Source organism: Sapajus apella, unplaced genomic scaffold, assembly GCF_009761245.1.
Source record: "Sapajus apella isolate SASKATOON/1434 unplaced genomic scaffold, GSC_monkey_1.0 scaffold14, whole genome shotgun sequence".
In the NCBI taxonomy this organism is placed as follows: domain Eukaryota; kingdom Metazoa; phylum Chordata; class Mammalia; order Primates; family Cebidae; genus Sapajus; species Sapajus apella.
The window spans coordinates 15,771,983-15,782,969 of NW_022436954.1; the positions used below are offsets into that span (position 1 = coordinate 15,771,983).

Here is a 10,987-nt window from a genome sequence, read left to right on the forward strand (position 1 = left end):
AAAAAAAAAAAAAAAAAAAAAAAAATTGGCTGGGTATAGTGGTGCATGCCCTGTAGTCCCAGCTACTTAGGAGGCTGAGGCTGGGAGGATTGCTTGAGCCTGGGAGCTTGAGGTTGCAGTGAGCTATGATTGCACCACTGAACTCCAACCTTGGTGACAGAGTGAGACTCTGTCTCCAAAAAAAAAAAAAAAAAGAGAGAGCATAGATAAAGTGCTGCTGAGTACCTCGCATAGTACAGTGGCTGGCACATAGAATGTACTCAGTACCTGTTAGCTGCTCTTTTAATGGTAGGGTTCTCCCACAGCTTGTCATAAATCATATGTGCCCCTTTGAGTTCATAGTCCTGGGACTCTTCTTTTATGACATTCTAGCTCAGTATGAGAAAGTGGCATTACAGCCAGATAGAAAATGGAGCCTGTCACTCCACAGATTGGATAAAGGTAATGGGGAGCACCGCACCCTGGTATGGCATTTCTTAATGTCTCCATTAGCAAGGCCTGCTGAATGTCCTGAAATCTAACCAGTCAGATAGGTTCTTCTCCTCAGGGAGAAACGAGGGAGATGAAGGGGAGAACTCGGGAGTTTTCCCTCTTCTAGATGTCCCTAAGTGGACTTGTCTTTAGCATCAGTTTAATCTTTCTTGTATATTAATCTTTCTCTTCCTCCAACCAAGGAATGGCGGCTTTAAATGGTGGCCTGGGTAGCAGTGGCCTTTCCAATGGCACCGGGAGCACCATGGAGGCCCTCACTCAGGCCTACTCGGGTATCCAGCAATACGCTGCTGCTGCACTCCCCACTCTGTACAACCAGAATCTTCTGACACAGCAGAGTATTGGTGCTGCTGGAAGCCAGAAGGAAGGTGAGTGTAAAGGGAGATCAGTGTCAGGCATGGGGGTATTCTTCCTTCTTTACCAGAACTGAAAGAGCAAAGGCCCAGGGAAGCAGCTAGGTTGTCAGACCAGTGTCTTTTGTTGTTATTGTTTTTTGACAGGGTCAAGTGTAGACTGAGAAACTCTGAAGTATGAGATCTGCTTTTGAAATGTTTTCTGGATGTGGCTCAGATCAGAACCTCTGTGGGCCTTCTTGGGACTGGGCTACAGGTTTTAGATGAAGGAACAGACTGACCTTATCGTATCTGACACATTTGACAAGAATCTGTTTTTGTTAGGAAGTCTTCTCTATGAATTACAGATCTATCGGAGGATCTTCTGTCTGGATGTCTCCTGTCTCAGTGTCCCTTTTAGGTATATCATTTGGCATTTTCCTCACTTTGTGATTTATGTTTGTCCTGATTGAAGGCAAACTGAGGGGTGATGGGACAGAGTTATGGCCCATGAGTTGATGGAGTGGGAAGTATGTCGTTTGACACAAATGGTATTCAATTTAGGAGAAAAAAATTAGGAGAGACTGTCTAGCCAAAAAGAGGCCTGAAGGTGACTTATATGAATAGAAAGTCCTGCTGACACCTTTATGCTCAGATTTGACTGGCGTTTTATAACCAGGAGCTGGTATAAGCACTAATGTGGGAAAGAGATGAGTGTCCTCTTGCCACAGCAGAAAGAAGTCCTGGTTTATCTCCCCTCACCGTCTCGGAAACACTTATATCCCCTAGGGATATGGTAGTGGGAGAATGTAGCGTGAACCAATATTTTAGTGGAGACTGTGGATACAGACAATAAATAAATGAAAGGATGAGGTGTTACATGATCCTCTGGAGAATGACAAGCAGAGAAGAAAGGGAGTGCCAGAGGCACTGCATTTTATCCAGAATGCTCAGATAATGTCTCTCTAAGTTGACATTTAAGCAGAGAACTGAAGGAAGTAAGGAAGCAAGCCATGCCTGAATCTACAGAAGAGTGACGGGCATAGGAACAGCAAGTGCCGAAGCCCTAAGGCAGCAGTGTTCCCTGATGTGTGTGACAAAAACAGCGAGGCCAGGGTGGCTGGAGAATGGTTGGACTGCAATTGTAATAAAACTTTTTGGTTAGAAAATCATTGAGTCACACGAAGAATGTGTATTTTGTTTTCAAGCTCAGTGTGAATTATGGGTGCATTTTTAAAACTAGAATTTCTTTTTACTGAAGCCCAGTATACATATGATGAAACTCACTGATTTTGGCAATATGAGTATTGACAAACAGACCAAGTCCTGCAACCATCACCACAGATTTAGAACATTTCCATCACCCCTAGAAATTCCCCGTGCCCCTCTGTAGTCATTCCCTGCGTCTACATCTTGCCTCTGGCAACTGCCAGTCTGTTTGCTGTCCCTGTGGTGTCTAGGCACTATTTGGAAACCTGTTCCTAACCCCTTTTTCTGCTGTGTTCCTCTGTGAGCCTGCAGTCTCTGTTCTGCTCCACACACAAGTTGGCCTGCTTTATTATCCCAGCACTCCCTCCTCCCGCAGGTAGAATTCTCACGTCCTCAGTGAGATGGAGCTTGGCTGAATGTGAGGGAAGGAATCTATTTTAATGTTTGCTCTTTGGTTCCTTGCTTTGTATTTAGAGAATCTGTTTAGTTCCCCAGATAAATCTCTCTTTTTGGGGATTGTGACAGCTTTAACATAGGTAGAAATCAAAGACCACTGGTGCAAGGTGGTAAGCATGTTTGATACTGATACCTTTCCAATGACTGGGTGTTTTGAAGGTCCAGAGGGAGCCAACCTGTTCATCTACCACCTGCCCCAGGAGTTTGGCGATCAGGACCTGCTGCAGATGTTTATGCCCTTTGGGAATGTCGTGTCTGCCAAGGTTTTCATAGACAAGCAGACAAACCTGAGCAAGTGTTTTGGTATGTTGGCTTCTCTCTGGTGTCAGGGTGGGATTAGTATTTTACCACTGAGAAAGGGGGAGCTAACTGCAGAAAGAGCTGGATATGAGTCTGGGCTGTTTTAACTTGGCCATGGGTAGGTCAGATGACCTCTTCTTGGGCTTCAGTTTTCTCATTGCTGTAGTGGAGGTAAGGATTCCTACCCACTCTGTTGCTCCAGAGAGAAAAATAATATACAGCAGTGGTTTGCAAAACACCTTAAAACAGTCCAGGTTTGTGCCTGTAAATCCCAGTACTTTGAGAGGCCAAGGCAGGAGGATTGCTTGAACCTAGGAGTTCAAGACCAGCGTGAGCAACAGAGATAGACCTCGTGGCTACAATAAATTAGTTAGGCATGGTAGTGTGTACCTGTGATCCCAGCTACTCAAGAGGCTGAGCTGAGAGGATCACCTGAGCCCAGGGGGCCAAGGTTGCAGTAAACCATGGTCACACCACTGTACTCCAACCTGGGTGAGACCCTGTATCAAAAAAAAGAAAGAAAAAACCCTTAACCATGTAGATGTTAAGTGGTACTATTAGGAACCTAATTTCTTTGATATGATATAATTTCCAGATTTCTTGTGCCTGCTAAATAAAATTGGGGTTTGAGATTAAGCACGTAAGGTATCTTGCATAAGGAGGACTGAGAATCTCCTTGCCTCATTATGTCCCTCACCTAGGTTTCTGCTTGGACACACAGGTTTTGTAAGTTACGACAATCCTGTTTCGGCTCAAGCTGCCATCCAGTCCATGAACGGCTTTCAGATTGGCATGAAGCGGCTTAAAGTGCAGCTCAAACGTTCGAAGAATGACAGCAAGCCCTACTGAGCGTGCTCCCCTCTAAGACTGGAGTGAGAGGGTCTTCTGGTAAGTTGGGGAGGAGCACCCTTAATGATTCGAAGCCCTGAGGCTGTGTGCTGACAGCCCTGGACCCTGATCCCTGCCACTCTCGCAGGCACAGCTTGCCCTGAAGACTCGGTTACTGCCTTCTGTGGGAGTTTCGCTTCGTACAGAGGACAAGTTTGTGCTTTGGTTTCCAGTGTTTTACTTTGGAGTTTAGGTGCCATATCCTGAGTTTTTTTTTTGTTTGTTTTTTTTTGTTTTTTTCCTTTATTTAAAGTTTGCTGTGTTTGTAATCAGTGTGTGTTGAGAAGGACCAACACCAAACCACCCTGGGGAAGGGGGACAGGGAAACATTTGACACAGACAATGATTGGGATTTGCCCCAAACCACCCTGAGAGATGACTGAGTGGAACAAAAAAGTGACCCCCAGAACCTCCCTTAATGTGAGGGTGGGTAGGATGAGAACTGGCATCTTGGAGCTGTGGGGAGCAGAGCGGCTTTGGAGGACAGTGGGAGTGACTAGACACCTAATGCCTGGCAGCCAGAGGCTCAAACTCCTGCACAGCTGCCTTCTGGGAAATAGTTTTTGACACCTATATTTCAGATTCTTGTCCAGAATTTCTGCTGCTCTTTTCAAAAAAGGGCATTAACAATTCTCTGGAAATAAAGCACCTGTTAGCCTGACATACGCAAAAAGCAGGGCGGCATCACCAATTACCAGCTCCCCCAGCCAGCAGTCGGTATTGGATTGGCCCTACCTGGCTGGTGGCAGTTTGGGAGAAGCAGCCAAAGAGGTCATTTTAGTTTATTTCAGCACGAAATTAGACCATGGCCCATTTCCAAAAGGTCTCTTTAAAGAAGGCCTCTATGGAATACATTGCCTGGTTCCCTTCCTTGCAGTTCACCACAGCAAGGAATGTCACCTCCATCCCAAGCCACAATTTTCTCATGAGGGCAAATCCAAGAAGGGCTTGCAGTTCTTGCTGAAGTGGGTAGGTACCACTTCTGGGCAGAGTGATCAGTGTCATCTAGGTGGGGGAGGAGGAGCTTGTTTCTTGTTGTACTTGAATCAGAAGGATCCCTGTAAGCCAGAATGCTGCATTTGCCGTGGCCAGAAATCGTCCCTTGCCTCTTTGAGGTGTCCCAGATGTAGTATTCCCACAGAGGTCTGGCAGGCCCCTCCTGTAACCACTCCAGTCACATTTTCTGCTCTTGAGGCAGAGGTGACATCAGGACGTTTACAGCCTCCACGTGAGTTGAGTGTTCATTTACCTCAGTATTACCGTGTTCATTTTTGTCCTCGTGCTACAGTTAGCTCCCTGCTGCCTCCCGCAGGTCTCACTTCAGCTCTTGCCTGTGACCCACACAGCTTCGGGGCTCTGCCTCTGCTCCAAGAAGTGCTGTGGGGGTAGAGAGCCGGGAACGACATGCTGTTGGGAATGTACACCTGGGCAGAGGTGGCCCTGTTAAGATATGACTATAGCCACTGCCAGGGATGGGATCCCTGGGTCTCTGGAATCTGAAACCTCACAAATACCAGTCTTGACCCCTAGCAGCAGAGATAAGAATAAAGGGGTTGGTTTGCTATTAAGTCAGATGGGGGCTCTCTCCTTGTCATGCTGTCCCTGTGGGTAAAAGACAGGGATTGACCATCTTGCTGTTGTACAGGTAGCTGGTGGTGTTGGATTATCCCATTGAAGCTGGGACAGCTGTTCCTTTCTCATAGTGATAACTTGGGTCTGTTGTCCTCTAAGAAACGTGAAACATACACTTCTTAAGCTGAACCACGTAAACTTGAATTCTGCGCACTGGGAGAAATGTGTCCTGTGTTTCAAAGGATAAAACTGTTCTAAAGGCTTCCAGGGTCATGATGGGATTTTTTAAATAAATGCAAAAAATAAAAATAAAAAAGAAAAAAGAAAACAAAAAAAAAAAAAAGAAAAAAAATGCTAGGTTGGGGAGGCGCTGTTCTGAATCCCAACCGGCTGGAACCAAGAATGTCGTTTCTATTTTTATAGAAGTTTTATACAGCTCCGGGGTGGAGAATATTTATTACCTAAATTATATCTCTGGAAAAGGCCAGGATTTTGTAGAATCCAGAATGTGATTGTTGTACACACAGGGTGCTGTGTATGATTGAAACTACTGACTTTCTGTGGCCCGTTTGCAGCCCAGCTAACCTGCCCAAGGGGAAGGTGTTAATGCTGTGAATTGGCAGAGGAGAGAGCTGTGCTCCACAGGGTGCTGCCGGCGCTGTGCTCCCTAGCCTTCTGTTCTGTCTTCCTCCTCAGCCAGAACTCCACTCCCTCCCCACAGCCCCCTCTTCTCTCCGCCTTCCCCCACCTCACTATTATTTGTCCATGGATTTGTCCTGGGCTCTGGGACCTTATGAAACCCCTTTCCTAATGACATAAGAGGCCAAGGTACAATCCACCCACCTTTGATACCAGACCCCAAGGCTTCATACCTGCTGTTGGGTTCTCTTCTCTAAAAGGAAGACTTGCCCCAGCAGGGGCCTGGGCTGCTCGAGCAGCCAGCTGGTGAGACCATGCACTTCTCTCTCATTTCCTCCCCCTGCCCAGTGAGTTAACACAGCAGTAGCACTGCCCTTGAGCACAGTTCTTTCCCCAGGCCAAAGATGGTTTTGTGAAGAAGCTGCTCCCCTACAACTCTCACGTGTGAAAGGGCTCAGCTCAGAGAGTGGAGACTCGCAGTCAAGTCTTAAGCAATCTTTTTCTGTTGTGTGAAGGTTTCACTTACAATGTGTTTTCTGCTGTAGTTTTGTTTCTTACTCGGGTTACATCATGAAATTGATTTGCCTTGAATGCAGCCAGACCACTGTCTCCTGGGTTCCACTTGAGTGGCCAGGGCCTGGGTGGAAGCTAAGAGCTTGGATTTCTGGGAACAAAGGGCCATCCCCATAGGATTGAGCAGAAATTCTGGCCCTCTTCCCTGAAAAATTTTCCCCACCCCAGCCAGCATCTTCTGCTTCTCCTTGGGTTGTGACCAGGGAGTGGGGAGAGAGGCTGAGGCTCTGCTCCCCCAGAGACCTTCTTTTCTTAGGAGTTGGGCACTTCAGGGAAAATCCAAGCCTTAGGTTCCCTTCTGTCTCTGGCAATTAGATGTGTTCTTGATGTCCTCCATGTCCTTTTTGACTTTTCCCTGTGTCCATTGTTAGCATGTGCAAAAGTTCCCTGTCATTACCCAACCCCCTGCCCGCCCACCTCATTTCAGGGCTGTACACACAGTGAGTGTTCTGTTCTCTCTCTCTTTGTTTGGATGTATTGCTCTGTGTAACTCAGTGGGTCTCCCTCTTTCTGGTTTGTTTTTTTTTCTAGATTCCTGCCGTTTGTTCATCGTTGTGCCTAAAGCATGTCGATGTGGCGTCAAGTACATCGTCCAAATCCCTGTCTCTTCAGCTTCTCTGATGCTTGAACTCTCACCTTTGACCTTGTGTTGACCTTTGATGCTGACGTGTATTTTTATTATGTTTGTTTCTTTCTTCGTTTTTTTTTTTCTTTCCTTTTTTTTTCCCTTTTGTGCTGCCAAATTGGTTTTGCTAGAACGACTGCTGAAGGGGAAATATTTAAACTTGCATTTGAATATAAAAAAATCTATTTTTCTAGAACTTCATAAGATAACCACTTGATTTTGTGATTCCAATTCTTTGTAATTGTCTTCAGAGCAGCCCTACTAGCACATACCGCGTGGTGTTTGTATTTCTGTGAACACACAGCCAGTCCGTTTCTAGGCTTTGTTTCTCTGTGTGCTTAGTTTTAAAGACAACTTTGAAGTAAACAATGAAATAAAAGATGTCACTAAAACCTTTGAGGCTCCTGAGCACATTTTGCTGATATAGTCTGTGGGGCTTGAGGAGACCGCATGTATTGTTCTTTCTTTTGTTTTTCTTCTGAGTTCTCAGCTGCAGAAAGCACCTGAACCCCCTTTCTTCCTTTTTGACTGCAGGCTGCAGTTTGGGCCCCAGCCAGCCCTTTTTCTTTTGTTGTTCTTCCCTGGAGCGACTCTGCGGGGAGCCCTGGATCCCGCTTGCCCCTTCCCCTCAGCCCCATGCCTGTTCCTACAGTCTCCACAGCAAAATGTGATGCTTTGATTTTTTGTTGTTTTTGTTTTTGTATTGTTTTTGTGTTTTTGTTTTGGATTTTTTCCTTTCCTACTAAGATTATGCCCAGAAAAAACAAGTTTTGCATGTTTCCTGCTGTTTCTTCACACCTTCGTATATATCACCTTCACCTCTCTGTTTTCTATAGTTTGTGCAAAAACTGACCGATTTAAAAGGGTTTCAAAGAAGCTGTTTTAAATTGTTGTAGGGTTGATTATTTTTTTCAAGATTGTATTGTTTTATTTTGAAGTGGCAACTTTCTCCTCTATTGCCCTTAGAGTGTTTGCCTGTGCACTTAGACTGTCACTTCGTGTGGCCTCCAGGTCTCAGCCGGGCGTCCAGGAGGCTGGCTGCTCTGCTCAGAGAGGGTGGGAAGGGGGCCTGGAGAGACACAAGAAGCAGAGGTAGAGCCCAGAAGGTGGCAGCGGGTGGGCAAGAGGCTTATTTAGCGCATTAGGGGCAGTGAGCACCCGGAGGAAGGAGGGTGCTCCCAACCACCCGTAGGAGGCCATCTGCGCACCAAGCGACAATGCACCTGCTGGTGCTTTTCCTAGGTGACAAGCACAATACTACAGTCTTCACACTGTTTACAGCCCTGGGCACCAGCCAACCCCGCACTGGCTCTTCACCACAGCTCTGCTCTTACTTAGCTAGTGGGGTAGGGGGAAAGGGCAGGTATTTGTTTTTTAAATTGGGTCTGTGAAGAGCCAAACAGCTACTGTCCCTGGGTGCCAGGCAAGCCAGTTTTTTGGTTCCCTGAGGGAAACTGACCCTCTTCTCTTGTGGCACCATCCAGCCTCAGGGTCTTGGAGACTTGAGTAAGAATGTGAGTGGAGGGGGAGAGGCGAGGAGAGGAGAGGTCACAGGGTGGATCTGTGGAGGGAGGAAGAGGTTACAGGGGGAGGAGCTGATGATAGATCCCACCCAGACCTAAGCTGCTGGTGGGTGGGTGAGCTGCAAAGTAGGACTGTCCAGGGAAGGGTGGAGAGATGTAGCTAGGGGCTGGGTAGAAGCGCTGTTGAGCATCCTCCACGCCAAGGTTGGTGAAGGAAGGGATCCCAGCAGGGTTTCTGCTCTGGGACTGGCAGGTTGCCTGGTATTATGCCCAAGGCCACTCTGCCTAGGGGAAAGGGCAGCCAGGTGGAGGCTCAGTGTCTGGTAGGCTGCTGAATTTCCTGGAAGGGGTGATTGGATGGAAAGAGGCCAGAAACCCCAGCCTGAGAGACTGCTGTGCGCCCCACAGTCTGACTGCACAGAGCCGCCTCTGTTGGCAGGAGGCGCTGAGGCTCCCCTTCCTGTGTATTGAGAAGCTCTGTTTGCCAATATATTTTGCTTTCAATTCCAAGAGGAGCTCTGGGAAAACCTGTGGATAAAACCAAATGCCAAATGTTGGACGTTGTTTCCTTTTCCTTTTCTCTCTGATTGTTTTAATTGTTCTGTGGTGGTTTTAATGGATTTGAGACCCTGGAGCGGCAGCTGCCTTTCTGATTTCCAGCTGCTTTTTGTGAATAATTTAAAAAGAAAAAAAAAAAGAAACTTTACATTTTGGAGACAAACCTGTGTGAGTTTTTTATTGGTACAAACGTTGTATTTAACACTAGGGGTTTTGTACAGTTTTTTGCCTTTTCTACTAGAAAACAATGTAAAGTGATTTCACAATGTGAAGAGAAAAAAAAAAATTGCCACTATGACCAAACGCACAGTCTGTTCTGCAGCAACAACGGGATTCAATCAACTCAGTCGTGATTCAGCCGTAGAAATGCTTTTCCTTTACCTTGTTTGAGCTTTTCCTTTCTTTTCTGTTTTGATTTGCGAAGAAAATGTCTTTTTTGTGTGAACTTGTGTTGTACTCTGTAGAAAATTATGGATTTTACTTTAATGGTTTAAAAAAAAAAAAAAGGCAAGAAGAGCCCTTATTGCTTTTCTTAACCTAATCACAGAGTTTGTGTAGTGAATTTAAAAAGAAAAAAAATTGTTACAAGTTTGGAGCAAGGGAGTATGTGTTTCAAAGGAATCTCCTTCCTTTTTTTGTGTGTTTTTCCTTTTGTCCCAATGGGGAACCTAAATCTGTTTTAATTGCACAGACACACGGACAAAAAGTCATTTTGTATCTGCCAAGTGTGGTACCTTCCTTTGTTTATTTGCTATTAAACTGTTTGAGAAGAACTGATGTCTTCAGAGTTACTGATTGTTGGGGTGGGCGGTGGGCCCTTGGAGCGGGTAGGGTTGCCATGTTCCTGAAGAAGGAGTGTGGGTGCCTGTAAGACTTCATTTTGATACACCTGAAGGTGTGCATCCTGAAGGAAAGTATAATTTCTCCCCAGAAAACCACTTTCCCTGTCTTTTTGTATTCTCCAGGATTCCTACTTATGTGGAAACTTTTTTTTTTTAATGGAAACATTTGAACTTTTCTGCCAACCTTAGTTTTTGAGCTTCTGTTCTTGGCTGCTCCCTGAAATCAGGCAGTAAAGAAGCCCCATACTTGGTTTAGCCAAGTGTCTCCCAGACTGGATTCTGTTTGCTGTCTACTTGTCCCCAAAAAGAAGGGGCAGCTTGGGGTTTTGAGAAGATTTTGTCTGCCAAGTTCTGCATTTGAGTGTTCCTTTGTTCACGTCCCCATTTTTATTCATTAAAAATGTTTAAAAATAAGAACCTATATGCAAATAATTATCCTAGCTAATGTTGATTGTTTACCACAATCAGGCGTTCAGGATACACGTGATATCCACTACATGTTCCAGTGTTTATATTATCCCTGGGAAGTACCTAGTGTTCCCATCCTCATTTTCAGATGAGCAAACAGGTTAAAAGAAATTGGGTTGCCTGCTAGAAAGTGGTGTGCACTGGGAATCAAACCAGGTTGCCCAACTCCTGAGCCGTTTCTCCTAAGCACTACGAAATAGAATTCAAAAGCCGGGCCGGGCGTGGTGGCTCATGCCTATAATCCAAGCACTTTGGAGGCCAAGGCGGGCGGATCACCTGAGGTCAGGAGTTCAAGACCACCCTGATCAACATGGTGAAACCCCGTCTTTTAAAAAAAAAAAAAAAAAATTCAAAAGCCAATAAATGTGCAGTAGTTAACCTGTGTCTCATCACAGATGTTTGCTCTCTGTCCTCTAGGCCCCAGTGAGAGGAGCTTAGAGGACCCATGGCTTTTGTGGCTCCCCTGGGAGGTGACTCACTGCAGCTGCGCCTTCCTTAAAGTGGCCGTTC

The 10,987-nt window shown here is 45.9% G+C and overlaps 1 protein-coding gene across 31 annotated transcripts in view; it reads left to right on the forward strand.

Moving 5' to 3' along the window:
* Positions 1 to 10,987, forward strand: part of CELF1 (CUGBP Elav-like family member 1) — a 104,608-nt gene that overhangs the window by 88,357 nt on the left and 5,264 nt on the right. For 10 of the 31 annotated variants that reach the window (XM_032282225.1, XM_032282227.1, XM_032282218.1 and 7 more), the window contains 3 exons: positions 675 to 860; positions 2,649 to 2,792; positions 3,511 to 9,737. In XM_032282225.1, the coding sequence (XP_032138116.1) occupies positions 675 to 860; positions 2,649 to 2,792; positions 3,511 to 3,638 (458 nt within the window). In that variant the 3' untranslated portion in view covers positions 3,639 to 9,737. Of the gene's footprint in view, positions 1 to 674; positions 861 to 2,648; positions 2,793 to 3,510; positions 9,941 to 10,987 lie in introns of those variants that run through there. The other 21 variants (XM_032282226.1, XM_032282228.1, XM_032282220.1 and 18 more) reach the window with 5 other exon arrangements.